The 27804-nt window shown below is 39.3% G+C and overlaps 3 protein-coding genes across 7 annotated transcripts; 2 read left to right on the plus strand and 1 right to left on the minus strand.

The window, feature by feature from the left end:
* Window positions 1–1564: 1564 nt before the first annotated feature.
* On the plus strand, window positions 1565–10321 carry meiob (meiosis specific with OB-fold). Of its 4 annotated transcripts, none has more exons than XM_088069969.1 (14): window positions 1565–1687; window positions 2010–2115; window positions 4423–4480; window positions 4651–4782; window positions 5066–5138; window positions 5264–5459; window positions 7086–7186; window positions 7348–7400; window positions 7567–7662; window positions 7785–7877; window positions 9111–9294; window positions 9377–9563; window positions 9726–9812; window positions 9939–10320. In XM_088069969.1, exons 2-14 carry the CDS (start codon window positions 2059–2061, stop codon window positions 10050–10052), a joined length of 1431 nt encoding a protein of 476 aa, XP_087926095.1. In that variant the 5' UTR covers window positions 1565–1687; window positions 2010–2058; the 3' UTR covers window positions 10053–10320. The 4 variants fall into 4 exon arrangements, with proteins under 4 accessions (XP_087926095.1, XP_087926098.1, XP_087926096.1 ...); XM_088069972.1 differs by having other exon boundaries at window positions 9150–9294; window positions 9939–10315; XM_088069970.1 differs by having other exon boundaries at window positions 1626–1670.
* A 537-nt stretch (window positions 10322–10858) lies between these two features.
* Window positions 10859–17487, plus strand: mlst8 (MTOR associated protein, LST8 homolog (S. cerevisiae)). Its single transcript, XM_042507836.2, has 9 exons — window positions 10859–10983; window positions 11285–11456; window positions 13267–13318; window positions 13399–13561; window positions 13649–13724; window positions 15121–15273; window positions 15348–15472; window positions 15556–15719; window positions 16816–17487. Exons 2-9 carry the CDS (start codon window positions 11328–11330, stop codon window positions 16932–16934), a joined length of 981 nt encoding a protein of 326 aa, XP_042363770.1. The 5' UTR covers window positions 10859–10983; window positions 11285–11327; the 3' UTR covers window positions 16935–17487.
* Window positions 17488–17888: 401 nt separating this feature from the next.
* Window positions 17889–27314, minus strand: bricd5 (BRICHOS domain containing 5). 2 transcript variants are annotated; one of them, XM_042507389.2, is made up of 6 exons: window positions 26997–27314; window positions 24781–24921; window positions 24555–24704; window positions 24359–24466; window positions 21639–21786; window positions 17889–18026 (listed from the first exon to the last, which is right to left on the minus strand). In XM_042507389.2, the coding sequence occupies exons 1-6, from the start codon at window positions 27048–27050 to the stop codon at window positions 17932–17934; spliced, it is 696 nt and encodes a 231-aa protein (XP_042363323.1). In that variant the 5' UTR covers window positions 27051–27314; the 3' UTR covers window positions 17889–17931. The 2 variants fall into 2 exon arrangements, with proteins under 2 accessions (XP_042363323.1, XP_087926416.1); XM_088070290.1 differs by having other exon boundaries at window positions 21639–21783; window positions 26997–27313.
* Between the last annotated feature and the right edge of the window lie 490 nt (window positions 27315–27804).

Genomic DNA, 27804 nt, shown 5'->3' on the forward strand with positions numbered 1-27804 from the left:
GCAGCGGTCAGATGGCTGCAGGTCCTCCAGGGAGACGACCTGAAGCAGAGAGGCCGACCAATCGCAGCACATCGCTGCAGCCCTGCAGATACTGTGGCACCACTCAGGTACTTCCTGAATCAAGTCATGCAACCAGAGGCAACATACAACACTTCATGTGACTGCTCATCATAAAGAAATTCAAATCGTTTACTGTGAGGAACCACCTGAATACTGAGACGGAGTATGATTAATGACAGATGAACTAAGGCCATGAATTCATTACGGTTAAATCACTGAAGCAGAAGCTAAAGGTTCACTTGATTTATCTGATGATACTTTACAGTGCTGCAGTGATTAATGGACTCACAAACTGCAGTCAGAGAAAACTAATGAAATTAGAATTTGAAATTTGGTTTCATTTGAATAACCACTGGTGCAAATAGCAGATCGATTCCTCTGCATGTGTTCACAGTGTATTTAATCAGTTCACATTATACAACATTATACAAAGTGCATCAATACACAATACACATTGCGCTGGCTGTCTGCTCAGAAATGATCTGCGTTATTGTATTTTTTGGCTGCTGATGTTTTCCTCTCAGCTATCGGGAATCACATCAACAGACATCTGACTGCCTGGAAATCAACATTAGTCACAGGGATGAGATGGATTATTCAGTGCGGAGCTGAATGAGGGTTTACTGTTACATCTTTTCATCCTGCTCAGGTCTATGAGACAGAATCACATGTCAAATATAGCTTTGTGCTGTCAAAATAAACCAGGAAACTGTCAAATTCATCGTCTGACTACAAATCCCTTGATGCTGTGGACGAATTATCAAGGCGATATCAGAGCTGCAGGGATACCTTTCAAAGAAATGGCTCACAAGGTGTAAAAATATGAGAGCGTGTGTGTGTGTGTGTGTGTGTATCTGACAGTTTACAGTCAGTGACAGCAGTTTTGTTGTTCAGTTCCATTTCATGCATTTTTGCACAGCTACACAGATGTTTACAGGACTGAATCATCCTGGCAACATCAGTTAAATTCTACCGGAACATTACGTGAACATAGGTATCTTGTCATAACACAAAAGGATTTTAAATAATTTAAGTTAATCCTTTGAACCCATGAGCAAATTTATTTGATTTCTTTTGATAACATGGGTGGAAATGAAACGTCCCACATACTGCCACAAATTAGTAAAATGTGACTAGAAAAAAGAATTACTGAAGGGAAATAATGACCTGAAATAGTTTTAAAAAGAGGGGAGGGTTATTAGAAAATTATCCCAGTCCAGTGTCAATCCCAGTGTTTTAAAAGTATATTTAGAATTTTGATAAGTTTTTACTTAATTATGTTACAGAAAAAAATCCAAATTTTTTTTTTGTTATTTTCAGCACTGTTTTATAGGTCATATTCTTATTTGTTTTTCGTCGCTATATATTTTGACCCTGATTCTGACCTTTTTTTCTTATCAGATCAATTCTTTATATTGGGATTTTTCTGACAGCGTTTGAAAGCAGCACCTGCAGTTTGCGTGATGACCCGCCCTCTGATTACTAACTCGGTATGGTTGATTGGATTGGTTCAGAGCCTTTTACGGTTTAAGCCAATCAGAGGCAGAATACGGCAGCGTAGGGCGGGTCAGTCGCGTGCAACAGTTCTTCCTCGTTAACCGGAATACAATGTGAGGAAAAAACACAGGTAAAAATAAAACTAAATGAAAAAACAACATTTTAGGTGGAGCTGAAATTAAGCTGTTTTAACCAATGATGAATTGATAAAAATATAGCCTCTAAAATTATTCGCCGTGTTGTCAGTTAGAGTATTGACAACAGCTAGTTTATGATAACTTATCCGTCTTTAGCTAACTATTTAGCTAACAGGTAAAGTTTTGTATCGTTGTTTTAGCTACAGTTTTAAGTATTAGGTAATGTTAGGAAACTTGAAATGCGTTAATACATTTAACCAGATGAAATTAATTATTAAAACACAACTCTCATTGTTTCATTTGTTTTATTTAAAGAGTCTGTAAGTGTACAAAAACCTGGACTGGATAATAATAAAGAAACAAGATGGCTGCTCAGACCTACATCGCCATCTCAGAGCTTCATCCCAACTTCTCTCATCCGGTGAGTTCACATTATTTTATAAAACTACAGACAGTGCTGGAATTTAATTAAGTACATTTACTTACCCAGCTGGCCACCAACGTTGGTAGACTTTGATATTTGCTTGAATTTCAGTTGTGAGGTTGCGTGACCCACATTCAGTGTCTGGAAAATGTCTAATACCAAAAGTTCTAATGACAGATGAGGTTGATACTTTGTTAGATTTATGTTGTGTTGTTAGGCACAGGGCTGCAAACTCATCAGGGGTGAAAAAGCTTTAAAATGTGACTTTCCAGTTGATTTAACCACGAGGATTTAGAGAAAAACTCACCCAGGATTAATGTTATCTTATTGCTACCAAAGTAATGAATGTGTATGAATGTTATGGATGTGTATTTATGTAATCTAGTAAATTAAATACCCAGGTCAGGAAGAGTAGTTCCTGCTTACCACAGAAGCTTATGGGGATCTTAATAAATCTAAACAAATGCTGACTTGTGATGTTCTCAGTGAGGTTGGCATTTGGCCTTTTCTGAGGCGACATAATTAAGCTACTGTAACAAACATTTTATTTACCTCCATCATACTAACCAAAATCCAACATCTTCCAAATGTTTCATGCCATAGCTATCTTCACTTTAAATTGAATTGAATTGAATTTATTTATTTGATAGGTATGATGCAGTTAAACATTGTTTCATATAAAGCATGAAGCTGAGAGTTTATAGCTACTGCTAATTTCCAACTCTTATCCCTAGCTGTGCTTTTAAGTATACAGTGGGGAAAATGTACATACAATTACATAAAACTTGATTGTACATAGTCAAGTACAGTAAAAAACAGATATCATAAAATAGAAATACACAATTTCCATAAACCAGTGTCAGAAATATACAATATATCCGTCTAAAAATGAGTACAGCCCTGGTTTGCTTTGAGACAGTTTTGTGGTGTAGTAGTGTGTGTGTGTGTGTGTGTGTGTGTGTGTGTGTGTAGTGGTGCGTTATGATGAACAAGACCCAACAACTGCAAAACACTATAATGTCAGTGTCCACAAAAGGTAAAATTTAGCGACGTTAGACATTTAAAATATCTTCAACCTAATTGTCATTACAACTAAAATGTAATGTCTGTCCAACATAAGAGTCCAGTGTCTCCCTGAAGTCATATGGACATCTGGTGCCAACTGGATTAGTGCTGTACTTAAATACAAGTTTGAGGTACTCTTATCTTTATCTGAGTATTTCCTTTTTCTGCTACTTCTTTATTACGATTCCATCTTGAAGGCAAATACTGTACTTTTCACTCTACTACATTTATCAGGGTTCATACAGAAAATACAAAATGAAATTCAAGAACTTTTTCAAAGATCATTTTTTCAATCTAAGGCAAATATCTTAAGTATAACTTTTTAAATAAGAGATATGATCATTGTAGGTTCACAGTAAGTTCAGTCATGTTAAGTTTCCAACAATGGCCTACTAGTTTTGCCGGGGTTTTTAGAGTTATAAACAAACTATGTCAGGTGGGACATCAAGGCGAGGATGAAAGGAGGAGGAGAGCGGGCCTCAATATGCAGAAGCATCAGAATTTAAGAAAAAAAAAGTGCAGCAATTTATGATTCTGGGTAAAATTTAATTACAATAACTTGATAAACAAAACTCTGGTGAAACTGTGTATTCCAAGAACTTTGTTAAAAAGGTGGCTCTTTTCAAGCCTTTTTCAATACTTGATTGTCTTCCCCTCGAGGACCTTTTACGGCTCTTGATTCATTTGATGGCTTTAGTTATTTTAAGCGTTGCAATTATTGATACAAAATATAATCAGCAAATAAATGATGGTGCATTAATATGGATTAAGGAACCCACCAGTCAATAAAGTCATTGAAATGAGCTCCATCTTTACCAGCTGCAACATAAGTGAAAACATGCAAATAGTTTTTAATGCATTGATGCATCATTAATTATAATACAATTCTATAATATGATTTATGGGTTAAATTCTGTATAATGAGTTCAGTTTATTTTGATGTGAATACGTTTGTACTATTGAAATTTGAATGCACAGCTTTAACTTGTAACAGAGTATTTATACACCTACTCAAGTCAAATGTCTCAGTACTTCTTTGACCATCGTTTGCAGCTCTGTATCCTTTTCTTTACTGCTACAGCCAAATTAAAATCTCATGTCTAATAGCCAGGAGCCATTTTCTTCAGTTGTGGAGCAGGATGTATCTCAGGACGCTTATCCTGAGTTTGTGTTGAACTGTTACAAAAAATGTTTTACTCACTGTCATTGCCCTTGTAATGATTGTTTTTTTTCCTTCAGAAAGTGGCGGGGATTGTCATCGGGAAATCTGATGTCAAAAGCTTTCCTGACAGGAAAAGTTAGTATCTTTTCATATTAGTGTGCCTCAGTTGTTACTTTAATGTTTCTGCACTGTACCTCAGTGTCTTGTACAGCAGCCCCCTCTTCTGGAGGATACAAAAAATGATAATCATTCTGGTCTATCTTTGAACGGCAACACTAATCAAACCCTGTGCGTGTGAATTTCAGATATTGGTGCGGACAGATTCACTTTTAGCTTCACCATAAAGGACTCACCCGATTTCTTCATTAATGTGACAGCCTGGGGACACGATGGGTACATCATCGGGCTGTCCAACAGCTTCAACACAGGAGACTGTGGTGAGGAAGTCACTCTCAAAGTCCCCCAAGCCTTAATAACTCTTGAGATTTTGTAGATTTGGCAAAAATATATCTGTATACATTTATTTTTCTTTTTTTGGAAGAAATTTTATGGAAATTCATGTTTTTTTTTAGTCAATATAGTTCCCAGGTGTATCAAAAAAGTACAAAATGAAGCTTTGGTTGTGTTTTCAGTGTTTTGCTGACTCCCAAACCTGCTATTTTTAAGTGCTTGAATGTGATTAACAAATAGCACAAAATTTTTTTCTTATTGTTCTTACAGTCATCATTGACAATCCGTTAGTCACCAACAAAGACCCAGAGAAAGGAGACAGATTCTGTCCCACAACACCGAGGTAATTAACACTTTTAATACAGAAAAATGAGTCACCCTCAGCTTGCGATGAAGGGTAGAGAGGTGTGTAACGCTGTCTAAAACGTGATGCAACAGTGTATCAGAGGCCTGTATCTGCTGTGTCAGCCTCTACAGGCTGCTGGTGTCGGAGGCTCACTCTCAGGTGTGTCTGTGTGCTGACATGGACACCATCGACAGGCTGCTGCCACTCATTCACCTGCCAGTGAAGGACTCCAGAGATTTCTACTCTCTGGGAGACATCGTGGTTAACGGGCAGCAGCTGGACGGGTCTGTGATAAATATACTGGCAGCAGTGAAATCGGTGAGGCAATTTAAGGTCACAGTTTGTCATTATTAGATGGTAGAGAAGTTCACAAAGAGTGTATTTGCACTTGGATATATCCGTTATCTTTTACAGTCTTTTAATTAACATGTGTTGTGTGCTCACATTTCCATCAACCTGCCACATCTATGTTTACTTATAGCCTCTTTCCCGCTGCACAAATAACTGACTAACACGCTAACATCTGGCTTTTTATTTTATGGGAAAAGTTACAATCAGAATTCACTCCCAGGTCAAATGTGTTTCAAACAGAGACTGAGAAGAAAATTGATAAACTTGTCGAGAAACCAACATGTATTTTCCAACATGCTGGTTGCATTAGACGGTGGTTTTTCAGCTTCGCTTTTCTCCACAGTAAGCTCAACTGTGGTGGAAAATAATCTGCGAAAGTTTCCTGATCTTAAAAACAACATGAACAAGAAGGAAAGGATTTGTAAAAAAAAAAAGTAACACGATGAAAGTCACTCATGGAAAAGTCATGGAAGCCGTCACTGAGGCCGGAGTGGGAGGTCTGATAAGCCTGACGGAGCGGGACGTTTTGGACAATGCCGAGCAAATATTTTTTCTAAATGTACTGATTTCATATCTTATAAATTGCCTAATAGATGACCTTGTGTTTATTTTGTCTGTGTGGTCACATGGTGGTACGCTCATTGTTTCCTCACCACAGTGGCCCTGAAGACGTGCCTCAGAGTCAGTGGTGGAAGAAGTATTCAGTTCTTTTACTTAGTACTCTTTTACCAATACCACACTGTGACAAGTCGTGCGATAAAAATGTGAAGTAAAAGTAAATACATAAAAAAATCAGGAAAATGTACCTTAAGTATTAAAAGTGAAAACAAAACCCCCAAAAATGTCCAAATTATAACAAACATGGCAGAAAACACCCCAGAAATTAAAAATGATTAAAAAAGTAGCAAAAGCTGCAAAAGTTAAAATTATACAAAAATTTAAAAAACACCCCAAAGTTACAAAAAAACAATTAAATCGTAGGGGAAAAACACATAAAAACTCTATTTAAAAAGAGAGAAGAAAAAAACACCCCAAAACTGTTTAAAAAAATATATAATGAAATAGAAGATTCACAAAAAATGTATTATTTTTTAAAAATAGAATTTAAAAAACACCCCCAAAAAACTCTAATTAATAATTTAAAAAACCCTAAAACTAATAAAAATAGAAAAAGACTTAAATGTGTATCAAAATAGTCTGCAATTAATTTTCCGTCAGTCATCTTATTGTTATTTGTTATTATTAATCAACTAATCTTGCGGCTGTACTTTTATAAACTGTTTATACAGAACATATTATGTTATTATGCAAACATCTTAATTTGTAAAGTAACCAAAGCTTTCAGATCAATGTAGTAAAGTATAAAGTAATTTCCCTCTGAAATGCAGTGGAGTAAAAGCATAAAGTGACATGAAAAGAAAATACTTGAGTACACAGGTGTGTTAAATTTGTACTTGAATAAAAGTACTTTGTTACATTCCACCACTGTTCAGAGTTCAGACAGAGGCCAGACTGTTCATTTGGGTTTGTTTTTTTTACAGGAAGGGAAGATGTTGTGATAGAAACTTCAGATGATTCTGTTTACATTGACAGATCGGAGAGCTGAAGCAGTTCACCACTTCTGACAGACGCAAAGGGCAGCGGCTGGAAGTGAAGCTCTTTGATGACTCCGTCTCGTCCTTCCCTCTCGTCTGGTGCGTCATGCTCCTTTATTATTCTGGAAAAGGAAGAAAGATGAATTACTTTCCATCTATAGGTCACCGCAAATTGACTCGGGTGACACGAAGCTTTAGATTAACCTGCTGAACTCCATGTGTGTTTGATTTCCACTCCCTGACCTCTGTCTCACTCACAGCTGGGACAGAGAAGCCATTCAGCTCGTGCAAACTATGATACCAAAGGAGACGGGTGGGTGACCAGCTGCTGCTCGCTCTCAGCCGCAGAATGAATCTTTATTTAACTGTTATTCCTGCCTGTCACGTCCCATTAACACACTGCACTGAGGAGAAACATGGAAGTGGATATGTGAGATGTGACTGCGTGTTTGCTTTAACTTTTTATTCTCCATTCAAAGTTCTCTTCATCGCCGACGCAAAGATTAGCTTTGACAGCTTTCGCAACGGCATGACAGCAACTGTTAACTCCAAAACCATTATCACTGTCAATCCTGGTAAGATGTCACAGAAACACTCAGAAAAACATAACCATCTATTGTGCAATAAATCAAAAAAGCAGCTGTGGTTTAGCGTGCAAGTAGCGTCCTGTCAGTTTCTTGTCATGTTTCGCTGTCAGACACCAGAGAGGCCAGTCTGCTGTTCAGCTACGCCAAAGAGGCGTCTGAGTCTGGAGTTTTGGATCAAGATGAGAAGCCAGAAGATATTCCTGGTAGGTTATAATTCTGATACTGTTTGAATTATAATGAGGAGAAGTCTTTTAAAATAGTTTTTCATCCCTTAGCATCTATTTTGGACTTTTCTGTCTCTCTTTAAAATTTCCTCTCCGATCATTACACTAAAGTAGAGACAGACAGCTTCCTGCTTGGTGTTTCCAAGAGGTACGATCAGGCCTCTGTCACCCAAAAAAAAGACAAAAAAAGGACATGTAGATAAGGCAAGTTTGGTTAGAATTTTTTTTTTTTTTTTTGAAACTTTGACCATTAAAATGTGTGGGAACCCTGTTTAAAGTCAAATAATGTGACAAGTGCGGCCTGTTCATTGCCTGTTTTGCAAAGAAAACGTGCAGATATGTAATACAGACAGTGTCAGGAGGGGTTACCCTGGAAACATGTTCCACCACAGATTACTGAATGCATGTTATATGATGTCATCTGGAACATATTCCATTAGATCCGTCAAATGAAGTAACGTATGCTAAATACTTTGGATTACTTTTGGAAAACTTCCAAATCATCTTGCTGAGCTCATTTGTCTTAAGTCTTATATTTTCATGCCAAAAACACACCACAGTGTCCTGGTTGTGCATCTCCTCTGCCATTATCATGTGATAGCTGCTATGCACACATTTAAAAAAAATAAAAGTTTATAAGAAATACATGCTTCACTGTAAAAAAAAACATGTAGGCTACGTATAAGCTGTGAGCTTGACTGGAGGCATTACCACTGTAAAGATGGGCGAGCACTTTCTGTCATTCTACATTTGGACTTTTTATATAGAAAAGTCACTTTTTATCGTGATAATTACTGGACATAAAAAACAACACTGCCAACAGGAAGTAGCTTATTAGCGATGGTCATTAAGCATTATGTTTCAGATCCCTGGTGATCTCCCTCCAGCCAGCTGACACTTTATTCAGGTTTTTGTTGTGAAACGAGGAGGTGTTGTGAAGATCAGCCCTTATTTTTAACTTCATCAGTCAGCCATTCTTTGTCTGAGCTTTCAAAACGAGCAGAAATACTAAATACAAACAGGGCGTCCAAAAAAAGTTCAGCTCAAAACTGCAGCGCCACATCACTCATGGCCAGCTGGACTAAATCAAACAAACTCTCTTCAAGTAATCTATTTTTAAAGATAGCAATTGTATTCAGAATGCCACTGATTCGTAACTGAACACATTTACTCATATTTTGTATTTTAAATACATAACTTACTTGTATTCAGTTACTCTCCAACCATGCGCTGCTGCTTGTGTCTGTGCAGTGGAGTCCATCACGGACGTGTACACAGTGAGCCAGCTGAAGCAGAAGGCCCGGGTCGATCCCGAAGCTTTCTTCGGCATCACGTACAGCTTCATCTCCAGACTCGACCTCGACTCTTCTGTGTCAAAAGTCATCAGGACACGCTGGTACGCTCACAGAGTCCAGGCATGATGTTTTGTTATAGTGCAAACTTGATGAGCTGCAGCAAATTGCTCTGTCCTGTCTCAGCTCCAGGTGTAAGTTTCAGGTGACTGAGGACCTCCAGAGCTGCTCCTACCAGCTGTGTCCAGGACGGGATCAGGCCCTTTCAGCCTCCACAGGCTTTGACCTGCTGGTGGACCTGACAGACCACACGGGCACCGTGCAGGCCTGCGCCCTCAGGAGCCCTGTGGCAGAGAAGACACTCGGCTGCACAGTCAGTACTTCTTCACATAAGGATGATTTTTCAGCCTTGTGTAATCTAATGTAGCCGCTGTGTCGGGATTGATAGAAAATGTGTTATATTTTGAATGTATTAAACACATGACAGTTTCAGCAGCTGGTGACGTAAACAGCATTTATTTTTGATCTGTTGCAGATGGAGGAGTTCACCAGTTTGACTGATGATGAGCGGACTGCAATGAAGTGGAAATTTCTTTTGGAGAGATGCAAAATATACGTGAAGGTAGCCTTTGATTCTGTGTGTGTGTGTGTGTGTGTGTGTGTGTGTGTGTGTGTGTGTGTGTGTGTGTGTGTGTGTGTGTGTGATCTTTAAAATCAGGAGTTTAAGAGTTCTTATAACATGTTGTAGATCCTCCCCTCGAGTAAAACCAGGACTGGGATCAGGGGGGTGGTCTTGGCATGCTCGTTGGCGGACCCTGGAGAGGTGAAACAGCACATGTCTGCTCTGCTGCGGCGGCTGTGATCCCAACACACACACACACACACTGAGCAGGAAACGCACACGTGTGCTGTGTGACACTGTTCTGAGTCTAAGATGTTAAAAAGAGTTATTTCTACATGTGTGTTTTGTGAACAGTCGTTCTCTGCATTATTTATTTATTTAACTTATTTATTTATATAATAAAGAAGTGCTGTTAGCTGTTAAATAAAAGTTGTATGTTTTAAAAACATTTGGCTCTGTCAGGATGTTGGATGTAAAAATATATCAATCAATCTTTATTGTTCCATGAAAAGAAACACTCACAAATAATACAGTAGCTACTGTTGTTACATTTACATTTACTTTACAAACATTTACTTTACTACTCAGTTATCATTTTGACCATATGCAGTATTTTATATTTAAAAATAGCATCCAAATAAAAGTTATTATATTAAAGTACTCACTTTGTTATATCAGCATCAAAAGACTGCATTAAAGTTTTTGCTGAAGTAATGTAACATCATTACATTTGAATCATTTTCCAATGAAGGTTTTAAACTGGGCAATGAAGCTGAAAAATGTCAGTATATAGTCTTTGCCAAAAGAAGGTATTCCTGCACGGTGAAAAGATGTGACGCAACAGAGTGAATGTTTTATTCAACATCTAAACTTTTTACTTAAAAAGATAATATTTGGATGCAACTGCCTTTCTAACCACAAAAAAGTGGTGTTAATGCAAAGCCACACTGAACAAAAATATTCTGAGTGTCTGAATGAATTTGTGATTTGTATTTTAGTAAACCCAGTAGTCGTCACAAGGTTGGGGCCCATTTGTCGAGCTGTGACAAAATAATTCAGTAGGTGGCAGCAAAGCATATTTTACCTGAGCGGAACTTTTGAAAAGGGCGTCTTATGTTGTCACCGGACACATTACGGGGACGGACTGACTTGACAACACAAACAGCTGAAGGTAATGTAAACTCTTTGGATTTATGTGGTTAATTGACATAAATGTCCTACTTTGAAATATCGTTCAATATGTTAGCTATTAAAGTAGCGTTGTAAGCTACCGCGTCCGAATTGCACGGCTGCTAACGTAAAAATAGCTGCCCTGCTTTGCTAACGTTAGCCTGCTAGCTGCGTTGCTAACCTTCTCCTGCAGGTTACAGCTGAGTCTTAGATTCTCACAGCGCGACGATATTTAAATGTCTTTAACATCAAACTGATAAAGTCCAGCTGTCCAACTGTCTCCTGTGTGTCTCCGTGCTCAGTGTCCCTCCGGTTCCTGCTCACGGTGACAGGCAGCGGTGGACCATGAATGTGAACCAGGGGACTGTGGGCAGCGACCCGGTCATTCTGGCCACGGCTGGATACGACCACACGGTCCGGTTCTGGCAGGCCCACAGCGGGATCTGCACCAGGACCGTCCAGCACCAGGACTCTGTATCCTTACACCTTTTTTCAAGGAACTCTTAACTTTTTTTTTTTTCTTTTAAATATACACGCACACACACACACACACACACACATATATATGTATGTGTGTGTGTGAGAGAGAAAAAAGAAAAAAAAATTATTTATGTATATATATAAATGCAATTTCTTTCTTTTTATTAAGCGTTTACACAACAACAAATCAAATTGCCATCACAAATAAACATGTATAGTATACACAACCCCCCCAGTACATATTAGGGATAAGAGAAAATAAATACTGATAATAATAAAGTAGGAAGAGAAGTAAAAAAATACAACTTAAGGAATGAAATATGTTTAATAAATTAATAGTACTGACATGTGTACTCACAAGTTTAATAAATTAATAATACTGACACGTGTACTCACAAATTGACATCTCCGGGGTCAAACCCAGCCTCTGTCTGCTAATATTAAATTATTACATTGACCAAGAAAATGTCTATGAAAGTGCCCCATGCAAGCATGTACCAATCAAGTTTGTCAATAGAGTGTGTCCTAACATTTATTTTTATTTTATTTTATAGTTAACTTGACTCTGACTAATCAACAGTGTGCTCTCTGACACCTGGAACAAAGTTTATACCTGCATGTCTGTAGATCCTTAAAAGCTCTTAAAATGTCCCTTCTTTTTTTTTTTTTAAAGTATAAATATTTCTTTAGAGGTCATTAAATGGTCTTAATTTTGAATTTGCCGGGTCTCAGTTTATACAGACATTTTATCTAGGGGTGTGAATCACCAGAGAACCCCATGATACAATATCATCACAATATTTAAGTCATGATACAATATTATTATGATGTGAAATGTTTTGTGATGAGTATTGCACTAACATATGTTGTGATTAATTACCTTTTTTTCAACCTCAAATTATATTTCTAAACAGAGACTTTATCAACGTGTTTAATTTTGAAAGATAAAGTTGTCCATCTGTTCATCTCTCTACAATTTTTATTGTAGCACAATGTATATAGTGAACTGAATTGAGAATGGGGAATGACTCAGTTGATTTTATTATTCTAGTAGGCTACCAAACCTTAAATTTCTATTTGCACAATTCATAATTCATATAATTAAAAAATCAAAACATTATTGCCACACAAAATATCGTGACACTATGCTGTGTCTATTTTTCCCCAGCCCTTCTGTCACCTCATTTTATTTATCTGTTCTTTAATTTGTTTATGTCAAAATCTATCAAGGTCTTCTGCGTGAAAGTCCACATTTCTGATGTTGCAAATCTTTAAATCTACCACTAAACATTATGCTGTTGTTAACTTTATCCTTCCACTGTTGTAGATGTAATGTTGCTGTTGATTATTTTAGCTCACTCTAATAGCCATATTCCTACATACCTCTTATGGAACCACATGTAATATATACATTTAATGCTGACCTGCAATGCTCAATCAAGAAAACAATGACGTGTCTTAAGTTGGTAAAAAAAAAACAAAAATTGTCCCGAAAAGGTCATGAAAACCCCTTAAAGCAGCACATTTAAAGCACGCTAGTTGTAACAAATTTAAACAATTGAAATGAAATAAAAGTAGATTTCTGGCTCAAAAATATACTTGAGTAAAGAGTAGAAGTACAGTTTTTTAAAAAAGGAATATGCAAAATGCCTGTTCTTAAAAAACGATTTTTTTTTTAAACTCACATGCATTGCTTACAATTATTACTACCCACCCCTGAGTATAAGCAGACCTGTTCAAGTTTACCAAGTGTAACAAAGCTTTAATAGTCCAAACAGTCCACTTCCTTAACATTTGCACCCAGCAGGTAAATTCCCTCGAGGTGACACCTGACAGGAGCATGATTGCAGCTGCAGGTTGGTGAAGAATTTTTCTTATTATTCTTGATTCTTCCATAATTAAATTCTGTATTTCACAGTTTCACTCTGCTTTTTAGGTTATCAACACATCCGCATGTACGACCTGAACTCCAACAACCCCAACCCTGTGATCAACTATGACGGCGTCAGCAAGAACATCACGTCTGTGGGCTTCCATGAAGACGGACGCTGGATGTACACGGGCGGAGAGGACTGCATGGCTCGCATCTGGGACCTGAGGTACTGCACAGGAAGCTCTCTGTGCTGAAAACACTTTGCTCTGCGCTCGACAGCCTAAAAAAATGTGATCTTTGCTGTTCCTCTCAGGTCCAGAAATCTACAGTGTCAGAGGATTTTCCAGGTCAATGCGCCGATCAACTGTGTGTGTCTGCATCCCAACCAGGTGAGACGTTCAACACACACTGACTTATAAGTTAGTGGTAATACAGTCAGAGATAGTTGTTTGTTTTTAACCCTCTGAGACCTACATAGACTAATATTTGTCAGTTTTTAGGGGGAACAGGGGATCTTTAGGGGGGGATGGCAGGTCAGAATTATATCGCATTGTCTGAAAGCTGTGAACTTGATTTTTTTTTTTTTTTTTTTTTAAAGATTAATTTGGAAGTATATGACAGCCATTCATGCTCTATAATGTCGCTTAACTTGTTGCAGCCATTTCTGGGTTGATACATTTGTTACACAGTTTTGGTGCTAAATTTATTCATTTTAACCCCTTGACAATAGATAAAATTGTCATAAATCCTTCCAAAATGCCACATTAAGACACCAAGATCTTGAGGAACACCACAGAAAAAACCATGCTGTAATTTAGGATCAAAAACTTTTGACATTTGGAGATTTCTATAAGAATTGTAGTTTTCTGTGATTGGATGGCGCACACTTCTACTCTGGAAATTGCTGAGAAACGCTATTATTGTCAATATACCTCTGAAAACCAATCATCCTCTGAATGTCCGAGCTCTCTAGAATGTGGCTGTAAATTTTCACGAGGCTGTGATTATCCCAGAGGTCACTATAAGTTATTTTATATAGTGAGGTCTGTCTCAAAGAAATGGTACCACTAGATTTAAATGGCTGCTATGGAGACGAACATCATTACCTATAAATAAAACTGAGCTCATCACATCCACAAGAGTCTCACCTTTCCAGTAAGACAATTTATTTAATTCAAAGACAGTTTAGGGACTCCAGTACGCAGAAATATTCAAATAGGTAAAAATAACACATTTATACTGTATGTAAAAAAACAAACGAACAAAAAAAAACGGCATGGAACTAGCATAAAGCAGGTGTGACTGACTGTAAAGGGGAGACTCGTGGGTACCCACAGAACATATTTTCATTCAGACATCTTGAGGTGAGAGATCAAGCTGCCTCTGTGAGAATGGCCATGCTGTTTTACCTTTGCCAAAAATCTACTCAGGAGTAGAGCTGCAACTGACGATTATTTCCATTACTGACCAATCTGCCGATTATTTTGACAATTAATTTATTATTGTTCAGTCTATAAATGTCAAAAAATTGTGAAAAATGCTCATCACAATTTCCCAGAGCCCAAAGTTGCAGCTTTAGTTTGCTTATTTTGTCCAACCAGCAGTCTAAAACCCAAAGACTCTATATTTACTATCATAAATAACAAAGAAAAGCAGATTCTTAAATTTAGGAAGCTGGAACCAGCAAATATTTCACATTTTTGCTTAGAAAATGTCCAAAACAATAATCAATTAATCTTACTGCCTAAAAATGTCCAAAAACATTGAGGGATGTGTGTCTTTCAGGCAGAGCTGATTGTTGGGGACCAGAGTGGAGTCATTCACATCTGGGATCTGAAAACCGACCACAACGAACAGCTGATTCCTGAGCCGGAGGTCTCGGTCAACTCAGTTCACATCGATCCAGATGCCAGTTACATGGCAGCCGTCAACAGCTCGGTCAGTACCGAAACCGTCTGAAAGAGTGCTGATACTGTAGCATCTGAAGCTGTAGTAAATGTTGTCTTTAACAGGGGAACTGTTATGTGTGGAACCTGGCTGGAGGCATCGGAGACGAGGTGACTCAGCTCATCCCCAAGACCAAGATCCCTGCACACAAACGCTACTCGCTACGCTGCAAGTTCAGCCCCGACTCCACGTGAGTGCTCCTCCTCCTCCACTCACTGTAAGTCTGTCTGATGTTGCTGCTATTTTTTTTTTAACGTTTGTCGTCACGTTCAGCCTGTTGGCCACCTGCTCAGCCGACCAGACCTGTAAGATCTGGAGGACGTCCAACTTCTCCCTGATGACGGAGCTGAGCATCAAGAGCAACAACCCCGGAGAGACGTCCAGAGGCTGGATGTGGGACTGTGCTTTCTCTGGAGACTCCCAGTACATCGTCACTGGTCAGTACATGAGCCCTGGAAAGATATCACTACGCTGCAATGTCGAAACCGTTCAGTAATGAGATCCTAAATAATCATCTCCAGATCAGGGTGATATCAGAGGAGAGAGATTGGCATGTGTAAAATGTTTATTTTATTTTTTATTTGTATTGTCTACTCTGAACTTGGACAATTTTTGCATCATGCTATGAACCCATTTTGTTTTCCAGCAAATATACCTCCAAGTTCCAATCATCTGCAACAGTTTTATTTTCATGAAAATATTCAGGCAAAGTTAAAAAAAAAAAACAAAAAAAAACATCTATAACTCAATGACAGAGGCACTTTCAGTGATTTTGACTGTAGGGGAAAAGTTAAGTTAGAGTTACCTTTCAAATGACATCATGCATGTATATATACTAAAAAAGTGTGTCTCATAATGATAATAATGATAATAATAACTATTATTATTATTTATGTAGCACATTTAAAAACAGAGCTTTGACAAAAATGCAAAGAGGAAGCAAGAAGGGTTTCTCTCAGAAGCAACATAACTATACACTACCAAATGATAATGATGAACTAAGGCCAGACAAAATTTAAAGTAGAACTAAACAAGAGGGAAACGATTACAAAACAAAAATAACAACAACCCATACCCATAACAATAAATATGATTCACATATTTTGATTAGCTGTAAACACAGAAATATTATTAATAATAGAATTAAACACAATCAAGACAGAGTAAAAGAATAAAGTGAAAAAAACAAACTAAAATAGATGAATTATATAACTGACAGTCATTATTGAGCTAATCAATTGATGCATCAATAAAAATGTTCTGGTTCGGTCAAGAAAACGAGGACTACGTATATTGTGGGAGTTTAACGTTGGCACAGTAAAGGTTAAAAAGAGTGGTAACCTCATGACAAAGTCAATCCTATATTTTGCCAATAAACCATGAATAGATCCTTCTTAAATTCTACTTTAGGTATATTCAGGTCCAGATGAAGTAACTTATGGAGCCTCTCAGAGAGAAGCAGGCGAAGGTTTGAGAACTTGTTAATGTATCTTGAGGTGAATTTCGGGTTCTGACTCTTGGTTCCATCTTTAGCCTCCTCAGACAATCTGGCTCGTCTGTGGTGCGTGGAGACCGGCGAGATCAAGAGGGAGTACAGCGGCCACCAGAAGGCCGTGGTGTGTCTGGCCTTCAATGACAGCGTGCTGGGCTGATGAGGAGGAGGAGGAGGAAAGAGAGGAAGAGACAGACACTTTGTGCAAAGGTGGGACAAGGACACAAAAGCAATGGACTCTTTGGGAGATTCACTTCTATCAGGAATTATTGATGATGAAGTGATCATCCTGAAAAGGTGAAGGCTGAACTTTACAGTGTATGTCAGCTGTGTCTTCTCTCCCCCGCCTGGTACCTGTAAGTATTCAGCACCGCAGCAGCAAGGCCAAAACTCGAGGTCAAAATCCAGCTCAGAGGGCCAACTCTAAACATTTTCCACCAAAAATAAGCATTCATGCAGGAAAACAAAAGAAAATTGGTCTGAGTCAAGCCTTTAGCATCCAGAAATGACCCAAGATTCTTTCAACTCTCTGTTTTTATTGCGCAACATATTTATTGTATCAAAAGGACCATGTTCAACTTGGTTGAGTTGCGGAATTGGGTTTTTTTTCATCCGTGCTATGTATAATTAATTTGATAGTCTTGTTTAATCTTCACATGTGGATCAGGAAGTGTCAAGAAAATGATTCTGCAGTAAAAACGTTGTTCACAGAAGTCCTTACAGTCTTTAGAGTTTTTTTCTTCTTTCATTCTAATGAAGAAAAATTGGCCACAAATACACAACAGTCTTTTATTTGACAGATCCAAACACTCGGTTACACATAATGATACTGCAGCAGCGGGTTACAGGAAATACAAAGTAAAGGGATCTTTTCTTCTGTAATCTCTGGAGTGTGCCACCAGAGAGGGAATTACACATGAAGGGAGTGACGATGGGAGTTTGGCGATAACCGCGACAGCCTGTCTCCATCTCTTCTCTGTCGGAAGGATGGAAGTAAATGGACTGGGAGGGTTCGCTGGTTAACTGGCAGCTGTATGGCACAGAGGAAACAGTCAAAGCTGGCTTTTGTTCTTTTCTTCTTTTTTTTTTCTCGTGCAGGGAGCTAAAAAGACAACTTTGTTTCCCTGATCTCTTGCTGGGAGCAGACGAGGAGAAAGTCACTCTGGCAGGTAGTAGAAGCACACAGACACGCAGATGTTGCTGGGAAAGCAGATGTCGATGCAGAAGTAGACCAGCCGCTGTTTCCCCGGGCCTGAAAACAAAAGAGACACCACGGTGACTCTAAATACTGATTTAACTAACACAGCCTCACTGTGGAAACAGACCAGAGACAGAGCAGCTTTTACTGTTATAATGGTAGAAACTATAAAGAGCCTGCCTTCCTCATTTCACAATATTCTCTAGAGCTGCAACCATAAATCAGTTAGCTGTTGACTATTAAATTGCCAACTAATTTGATAATAATGTGTTGAAGTTTGAGTAATTTTTTAAAGAAAAAAACAGTTAAAGAAGTATGAAAGATGGTCTTTTAATAAAACAAGACAGTCTCTTCAGTAGAAAGACTAGTGATGATGCTCAGTATGTATCCTGCAGCCCTGACTCATCAAAATCTGAAAAGATGCAGTAAACTCACTATCGATGCGCTCACAGGATACACCTTATATTCCCCAGATAATGTTGCATTGTGAACAACAAATGAACCAACAGCAGCGTTGCGTGACTTGACTTCTTTTGAGAGTATTTCTCATGTCACAGGAACCGCTGAGTGAAACTTTTTGCTTGTTATCACCATACTGTGCAAGATGTGTGTTTTGGGCTGGTGGCTCAGAGAAGCGTCTGACAGGCAAGTTGTTGTACAACCTAAGCTACTATAAACTTGTTTTTTTATTTTCCTTTTAGTGAAATGCCTTTAGTGCAACATAAATACTCTTCTGAGAAGAGAGTAATCGTTTTTCATCAAACATTTAACTATTAATTCATACAAACAATTCTAGTCCAATGGGATTATCACAGATTGTAATCATGGCGGGCAGTACTAAAATGCACACGTCGAGCCTGCAGTTCGAACGAGAGCCAGCAAAACTCCGCCAAATGACACGTTTTGCGTCATCTGGCGGAGTTTCCTTGGGGTGCAAGGCGCTTGTAAGATGGTAAGTTTACAATAGTTCATTGACACACACTGCCCACATTGTTTAGATACAAATTTTGTTGAAAATCTGTATTCCTTTAAAATTCTCTCATTTCATCCTCTTAAATCTAAATCTTATTAAGATTTTTCCTTTGTCTTTCCTCCTCTGTGACAGTAAACTGAATGTTGTTGGTTTTTAAATGAAACAAAACAACACTGATCAACATTTTTAACCATTTTCTGACAGTTTATACATCAAACAACCAATCAGTAAATGAAGAAAATAATAGTTAGTTGCAGCCCTGATAATATTCACTAATTCTGCAAACATCCAAATTTCACTGTGTAACTGAAGTAAAACCATACAGCATACCCGACTTTCCTTGACAAATACTCTGCAACAACTTGGAGGCATAACAATATCATCTTGATAAGAAAATATTTAAACTGACATTTTAGATCAGTCTCAAAAATCCTTACCGCATATTATTGATTAATTATGTGGTGAAAATTTACCATGCAACACAATTTATGATTAAATTGTGATACTAATCTTATTTCATGTGTACACTGCGACCAGTAGCTCCACATGTACACAGTTTTTCTCAGCCTGTCATTTACTGCGACAGTGTAAAAAGGTCAGTGGACGTCACAGATTAGTCTCCGGTTTCAGTCCTGACACGTCGTTTCGTCTCAGAGCTGCCAGCTGACTCATTTTTAAAAACTCTTTTCATTCAGAGTCTATAGCTGCTGAACTCTTCTGCTGTTTAATGTCACTTTACTTATATTTAGGATATTATGTCATTTACAGTTTGATCCAAAATGTCAGTATATTACCAAAATAGAACATACAGTGTTTCACCATAGTGTCTGCACAATCATTTTCCCTCTGAGGTGAGTGCAGTGACTTCACATCTATTTTTTTAGACCATGATTTAAACGATTTTATTGGCTTTGCTCTTTTTTTTCAATGTGAGAAAATTTCATGAAAAGACAAAGTATCAATGCGTTTGTCTCAAAATACCCTCTCTTGTCTGAACATTTGTTTATGCTGAAGATACAAATCTTTATAAAACAATCTTTTTTTGAGGCTTAAGGTGTTCACACACTGCAGTGTGACAAATAAACTACAGGGGGGAAAAAAGTAAAATACTCACCTGCGATTGTTTTGCATAAAAACTATTCCTACCAGCAGTGATGTGAATTTGTGACAGCTGCAGCACCTGATCAGTAAAAGGTTTTGCTGTGAATAGATTCATTGGAGGTGATGCAATGCAATGCGATGTTTGCAACAACTACCAGGATCCTGTCAACCCAGAGCAGCGTCTGAGAGGCTGTCCAACGTAAATTGTTGTACAGCATGAGCCACTGTGAGCCTTTTTTTGAGTTTCCCATCAGTGAAATGCTCTTAAGTAAATATCAGCTGGTAAACTGTTGTTTTATTAGTGTATTTGTCTGAGGGGTTATATTGTAAAGGGTAAGAACCGAGGGAGTGGAGCCTCTTTCTGAGCTGAAGAGCAGGTTAATTAAGAGGTAGCCTTAGGTGCTTAAATTTGCACTAATTATTGTGTCATGATAGAAAGTTTTTGGGCTTTTATAGTGTCTTAAAGTTTAGCTAATTTATTTTGTGCAATATTTCGCCTAAATCTTTGTGTCTAAGTCATGTGATACCATGTTGTCTGCTGTACATTGTACTGTACTGTTATGTTCTTAATGTCATGCAGCTGTGTCTAGCACTTTTTTGCCCATATCAAATTTCCTTAGGGACAAGAAAAGTTTCTTTTATCTTATCTTTCCAGCTTTGGAGGCAGGCCCCATTCATTCTTATGGAAAATGCTCAGTAGCGCATGAAGCCAGAGAAGCTATTTCCATGGTATGACATTAGCCATATCTTCTGCATTATGGGGACCATAGGGAAGCCGCCCTAGAGACTTACGGCAGCCGTGTACGACTGAGCCGCTAACTTCTTGTTTAGTGCTCTGTTAGCTTGAATGGGGATAAAATGACTTGTCTTGTGGATCTTTAGGACTTTCCAAATAGACTAAATGGCTCAAAGTAATTTCTCAGGGGTTGTGATGCTTAGAAAAATGTATCTGCTGCAATTTGGTGTGTCAGTATCTTGCCCAAGGATACCTGGACATGTTGCCTAGAGGAACTGGGGATTGAACCACTGACCTTCTGATGAGAGGACAACCCACTCTACTGCTGAGCCACAGTCACCCCATGATGCCTTGCATCACATGACAGAGTTGGGAGTTGTAATTCTACTGTTTGGCCACTGAAGATTGACTTTAAAGCCTGGCACACTTTCTGGGGTTCTGGTTGGGATGGCGTTATCAGCAGTAATCACTGAATGAGCCGCGTCGCCAGCTAATGTTAGCTCCTTCTAGACCTGAGTGGTGCACAGAGCAACATTAACCTTTACACTGATTTGTGACCAGTAAAAAAATAATCTTGGCTATTAATTTAGTAATCCAAATTTGACTACCTAGAGCCAGTGTTTGGTTTGTCTGTTCTGGGCTACTGTAGAAACAACATGGTGATCGCTTAGGAGGAGTACCCGCTCTGAGTGTGGACATAAACAACTCATTCTAAGGTAACAAAAACACAAAGTTTCAGGTGATTATACATTTAAGAAAACAGACTGATTATATCTTATTTAAATCCTGCACATTAGGACCTTTTAGGCTTTGTTTTTACATATTTATGTTTTATGTCTGAACTCTAGGTCCTCACCATCAACCCTCCTGGTCCAGTGGACAGAGCTGTCCTGACACAGAGCCAGCAGAGGCTCCTCCAGCGTGGACACGTCCACCTGACTGGCTGCCAGCACTCCCAGGAACTCTGTCTGTCTCCGGGTCTCATTCAGTTGGAACTGAGTCTGCTGAGGACACAATCACAACAACAGACCACAAAGAGTTTTGTCATCTGCGTGAGTGAATGAAGACTCCTGAGCAGCAGTGTCATTTAATAGGTGTGAGAAATCATATTCAGCAACAAAAATGAATAAATCTGAGTCAAAGCGAGGAAGGCGATATGAAGACTGAAACTCAAGCAGCTATTAGCCTGATATCGTCGCTGATGAGGCTTCACATTTATGCTCCGACTCGTCACAAAGGCTGCGTGTAATTGCACCACTTACACCTGTGATTGGCTCTGATAGTAAACCACTTAAGGTACTGTTACACTGGAGTGGGTCATGTAACAACTAGTTTCTCCTCTGCTGGAAAAAAGACCTTTGTGTTGAACAGAACAGAGGGATCGAGCACATTTACTCTTCATCCCTCCTATCGAAGATTAACTGAACACACTCAGGAGCTGCGTGGGATAGGAGACATCACAAGACAGGATCACAATAACACTCAGAGACTCAACTCCAGGTGGAAATGGTGCTTTTGTGCAAAAAGATGATAAGACGGAAAAACAGAAGTCTCATCTTGGTTTACCTGTAGCCTTCCGCATTGTTTCAAAGAATCAGATCCCAAACACATAAAAACTTAATTCACAACTGAATTAGTGTCAGAGATTCAGATATTTGCCAGAGGTGGGACCAAGTCATGGTCTTTGCACTCGAATCCCAAGTAAATGCAATCTCAAGAAGTCCCGAATCAATTCCCAAGTCGAGACTGACAACTCCTAAGTCCTAAAAGAAATACTTGAGCCTTTCCAAATGTAATACCAAGACTGCTTTTCCAAAAATCCTAAATGCTTTTTAAAAGATTTTAATTATTTCTTAAAAGAAAGTTGATATAAACTCTGTTTATATCAGCCTCAACTTATTGTTCTTGGTGCAACTTCAAATATCAAACTAAGTTGGAAGTTGTTGCACCTTCGTCTAATTTTCGCATGTGTTGTATACTGTAATTTCTTTTTTGTTAATCAAATTTTTGTATGTGTACAAACTTTAGTTTCCCAACTAGTGTTTATTAAGGTCCTTGGATTCCAAGGCAACAATAGGCCGTCAGTGAGCATCTGTCTTTCTAGTCTTTGCAGGTTTTCCTGCACTTGTCGGCTCACAACAGATTTTTTTCAGCCAATTCAGCATGAATCGGTGTCAAAACTGTGGAGTCTGTCAGTGATTGAAATCCCTCTGATTGTTAGTTGAGCTCAGGTTACGAGAAGAGCAACATCAGCGAGGAAAGTGAACAAAGAGCTTAAGTCCAGAGGGAGTGAGGTGGAGACAAACTTGTTCTATAAGGTAAGATAGTTTTCTTTAGTCATTGAGCCTCTTTAGCATAAACATTTTCTGGTAGTTTGTGTTGTTGATAGATATGCTTTGTTCTTTCAACATTGGATTATGTTTCTAATGTATAAACTAGAGTCATGACACACTTCCTGTTTCCCCTTTTTGAAAAGACAATCACAGATGAACGCTGTCTGCTGGAATCAAGAGCTGTTTCCTCTCACGCAGGCGCAGAAGGTACGTGCTGGGTGGCTGTGGGCTGCCGTCTTTGTCGTGTGTTTAAGTGCAAATTTTTGACAGACGCAGGGCATGAGGCAACACAACAGTCTGCTCTCATCACTTTTTTTGCACTTAATAGTGTCATTAATATCGACATTGTGATGTGCACTAGTCGCATCAAAGTACATGTGATGTCAAGTAAGGCAAATCAACTCAAACAACTGATTTGGTGCTTGCACGATTCTAATTTTCCATGACTCATTCCAGCCAAGTCTTCCCCTATAAGGCAGGTTACATGTTTATGTAATGTAGTGAGTCTGAGTTAGTTATGCAAAGCGAGACTCGTCTGTGTGGGTTTATGAATGTACTGACCTGGTCCGGCAAGTGCTGCAGGTGTAGTGAATTGCACGCTTTTCCAAAAAGGAAATTTTTGTAATGGAAGGAGAACTTTTGGGGAGAATATTTTTGAATTGTGTGGGAACCCTGTGTTAAAGTCCAAGTCGAGTTGCAGATCTTTTTTATTTTTGTCAAGAGTCAAAAGTCATTACACACCTGAGGTATTTTCCACAGAGCAGACACACAAGCCCCTCCTTCAGTGGACCAGGTTGTATTTTAATCCACCAGAGAACTCTTAAAAGCTAAAGAGCCTTCACACAGAGCGGCCATTGTGCCCCAGAAGGGCTCTGGCTGTAAGAAGATCCCAGTATGCCGAGGGGGTCTGAAGGATCAGATGTGCTGAGGAATTCAGCCTTGGAGTGCGAGAACAGAAGACTATACGGCACTGAACGCTTCACCCCTCTCTTTGTACGCGGCAGCGAGCAAGTCAAGCAAAACATATGAAACCCAGCAGGTCCTGGATCAGTGATGACGCTACACGGCACGATCAGAGAGGCCAGGTCGCACATTAGTGAGGCGGCGACCTTACAAACACCTGGCAAAGTGAGAAGGGCAAACCACGACTTTCTTCATCTTAAGCTTTGTAGTCTCACATATCTTGAACGCAGTGAGGGAGACCCGATTATATAACAGTTCTCACGTGTTGAAATGTCGCTACCTTGTGTGTGGATTCGTGGAAGAGGGAGTGCACGTTGTTGTAGTCAGACTTCTCCATCTTTCGCAGGAAGCAGCTATCCTGGTCGACGGGTTTGTAACATATCAAACCCTGAAAGACACAACAGCAGTCTGTCACACATCCTTCCCATCACGACCATTAAAACGCCTTAAATCTTGCGCATGTAACGTGGACTTACATGTTTGATATCAAAGATTACAGTGGATGTCTGATTGGTGGGTGACGTCACAGAAAAGGTCACCACATCGTTCTGCGGGTCCACAATGGCCGACTGGTTGATCAGAACTCCGGTCTGATCTGGAGCAGTGATCCGGACGATCTGTAAAGACTACAACAGCAGACTTTTGATTAATGCAAGTCACAAAGCAGACACAATAATGCAGACATTATGTGGTGACAGTCACCTCGGAGTGAGGCTGCGAGAGCCCCAGGTGCCCCGTCAAACCAAGGACGATGACGACCACGAGCAGAGAGGCTGAGAGGCTGATCCAGAATGCTTTGTGAGGGAAGTGGGACAACCTGGAGGATGTAGCAGCATCATCATCCTGCATACAAGAACCAGAGACAGTCTGTTAAAACAGACATAACCATCAAACTGTAACACCGCTGCTGAGATTTGTCCTTAACAGGACATACCACCCCAAAATCAAAATATATTTCCTCTTATTAGAAGGATGAACTATTTCCTTTTAACCAAACTACACCTGCTAGCTGTATCACAGTGCAGAAGGAAGTGTGCATATACTCCAGGCCCCCAGGAACAGCACTGGGCTTTGAAGCTAATTTTCATAGTGACCAAACAGTGAAACTACACCTTCTACATCCTTCATTTGTTGCTATGTAGCCCAAAACTTGGAATGGAAAGAGATGTCTCCAAATCAGTGTATACATTTTCTTTAGCACTCTCAGGATTGGATCCGTTGAGCCTGATAACATTTGGAAAGTTTAGAAGAGACAAAAGATCAAATCATTTTATCCCCATTTAAGTTAGCTGAGTGCTAAATGGAAGCCTTTTGGCAGTGCTCAGCCGCTGCAAGTCTCTTGTGTGCCTTTCTATGGGCCTAACTATGCGTAAGCATCGCCGATCCTCCAGGTAATTTTATTCGCAGCAGCTGAATCATTATGGCCTCATGCACCACTGAGCAACTCTCATTTGAATGAACAGGGCCTCACATTCAATGCTGTATCCAACTCTCCTTATACATCCGTGGCTCATGCCTCTGACACGAGATGTGAACATTAATGGTGTCCTCCTCAGCTGATCTGCTAGCTTTGTGGTGCTAGGCTTAGTAGGGACCACCTAATTGTTTTAGTCAAAAGTAAGTCTCAACTCAAATCCCAAGTAAAAACAGGCAGTTCCTGAGTCAAAATTTACTAGTACTTTGTCAAGTCTTAAGTCCTAATCTTTGAGAATCGTGTCCTAAACAAATCATAACGTGCATTTCAATAAGTGTATTTAATGTATGTAAGGATGGCAAGAGAGGGCAGAGCCAAAAGTTTCACACAACAACAAATGAGGCACTTTTGGAGGAGGTTGTAATAATATACCTTTGAAACGGAGGCAGCATTGTAGACAGCAGTGGTCTATGAGGTCATAAATACATCTCCACATGTGGACTGAGAATTCTTTTTATTACATTACCAATTTGGTCCGTTCCTTTTTTTTAAACATTAACTTTGCCGTCTCTTATGGTCGTACTTCGCTTGTACTGTCTGCCTCCATAATCTCAGATGGATCTTGTTGGATCTTGTTGGTACCCATAAACTTGCAGAAAACATGCACAAATTTGGACAAAATGAATGCAGAGTATTGACAGAAGGCAGCTTCTATGACCACGTCCAACACCGAGCTCAAATGTGCCCTGAGTCTCAAACTTGTGATGTCATCAGGTATAAAGTCTGCAGCTGCTCCTTAAATAATGAATGGGAGCTTGATTTTGTTTTCCTTTTCATACCAAAATGGGCTTTATTTTATTGTAGTGGTCTCAGTTCTGCAACAGAAAATGTCCAGAACATTCCTCTGGATGCTCTCTGTGTCATCTAGATCATCTTTTCCATTCATTGTCTATAGAGCAGCTCCAGACTTTATACCCATGATGTTACAAATAAGAGTTTTATAGCTCTAGTTTTTGGATGTTGGAGAGAGTTCAAGTTTACTAATATTTTTGGACTGTCTTAGACCATAGGAAAAACATGTATGGATTCTGAAAATGGGTGAGGTTTCCCTTTAATATTAGCCTCGACTTTTGTTTGCACAACTTTAAAATGTCAAAGATGGAAGGTGTTATGCCTTCGTCTGTAATTTTTTTAAACTTCATGTTTTGCATACTGCAACTTGTTTTTTGTCGATCACTGCAAAGTTTTCTAGTTCCATTATATTGGAGAGACATCTTTACAGCTAGTATCTCCAGATTGACAACTCACACCAAAACTATCTACACTGATAAACAGACCCACAGGGAAGAGGAGAAAATTAGAGTTTGGATGTTGTCCCCTTAAGGGAATATTTTATGCAATTGTTGCTGGTTTGTAATGCAGGAAAAATGAATTTTCCTGTAAGCTGTACTTAACAGTGTCCTGCTTTGACCTGTCTCTTTCCTCTTCAAAATAAAAGCCTTACCGCGCACTGAGCTTCCTCCAGACGGTTTTCTGAATTCTTCCAACACCTCACCATCCTGTGTCCCGTGACGACGGCTCCTCACTCGGTCTGCTCCCTACTCTCAGCTACCGGCATGGAGCTGTGGTCATGACTGAGACTCCGTACTCCTGGCCAGCGTCTCTTTGTCCCTGCAGACCTCCCCCTCCTCTTCCTCCTCCTCCTCCACCGTGTGGTCTCACTGTTTCCCTCCCAAAACAGTCACACTAAACTCTAAATCTGGCTAATTTTCAAGTCTTCCTGCAATTTCCTCCTTTTTTAGTCTAATGTGACTAAATATGCCTCTCTAACATTACCCATCTTCTCGAACACGGGAGGAGTTGGCCACCGTCCCGAGTCCAAACAATGGACAAAGGGGTGAAGCAGGTGCAGCTGAGAGAGCCTCTCTCATCAGGTGAGAGGAGATCTGTGGCTGCTGCAGTGTCAAGACGAAGACAGACCAAGGTGACTTTAACCACGAGACTTAGATGGAAGTTCACTTAGAACTGAGAGACAGTCAAGACAAGTCCCTAATCAAAACTGACAAGTCCCGAGTCAAGACGAGACAAGCACCAAGTCAAGACCGACAAGTCTGAAGAAGGGTTGCAGCAGTAAACTGTGGTTGGTGAATTGCTGATTTTTATACCATGTACATTTGCCTTTCTATGGTACTGAAAAAAAGGCACAGATAGGAGAATCTCGCTTATGCATGGCCATCTCCTTTCCTTCCTCACAGCAGCAGCAGTCTGCAGTAACCTATATGTCAGGGATACTCAACTTGCTTTACTTGGGA

Source organism: Plectropomus leopardus, chromosome 19, assembly GCF_026936395.1.
Source record: "Plectropomus leopardus strain MGB_pleo_1.0 chromosome 19, ASM2693639v1, whole genome shotgun sequence".
Lineage (NCBI taxonomy): Eukaryota > Metazoa > Chordata > Actinopteri > Perciformes > Serranidae > Plectropomus > Plectropomus leopardus.

Coding starts and splice junctions, on each gene's coding strand:
- meiob (XM_088069969.1), top strand. CDS start 2,059: ATGGCTGCTCAGACCTACATCGCCATCTCAGAGCTTCATCCCAACTTC. Junction 7,187..7,347: donor TCGTCCTTCCCTCTCGTCTG/GTGCGTCATGCT, acceptor TCTCACTCACAG/CTGGGACAGAGAAGCCATTC. Junction 7,401..7,566: donor TATGATACCAAAGGAGACGG/GTGGGTGACCAG, acceptor CTCCATTCAAAG/TTCTCTTCATCGCCGACGCA.
- mlst8 (XM_042507836.2), top strand. CDS start 11,328: ATGAATGTGAACCAGGGGACTGTGGGCAGCGACCCGGTCATTCTGGCC. Junction 13,319..13,398: donor GAGCATGATTGCAGCTGCAG/GTTGGTGAAGAA, acceptor TCTGCTTTTTAG/GTTATCAACACATCCGCATG. Junction 15,720..16,815: donor CTCCCAGTACATCGTCACTG/GTCAGTACATGA, acceptor TTCCATCTTTAG/CCTCCTCAGACAATCTGGCT.
- bricd5 (XM_042507389.2), bottom strand. CDS start 27,050: ATGGTGAGGTGTTGGAAGAATTCAGAAAACCGTCTGGAGGAAGCTCAG. Junction 24,705..24,780: donor TCTCGCAGCCTCACTCCGAG/GTGACTGTCACC, acceptor CTGCTGTTGTAG/TCTTTACAGATCGTCCGGAT. Junction 24,467..24,554: donor TAATCTTTGATATCAAACAT/GTAAGTCCACGT, acceptor TGTGTCTTTCAG/GGTTTGATATGTTACAAACC.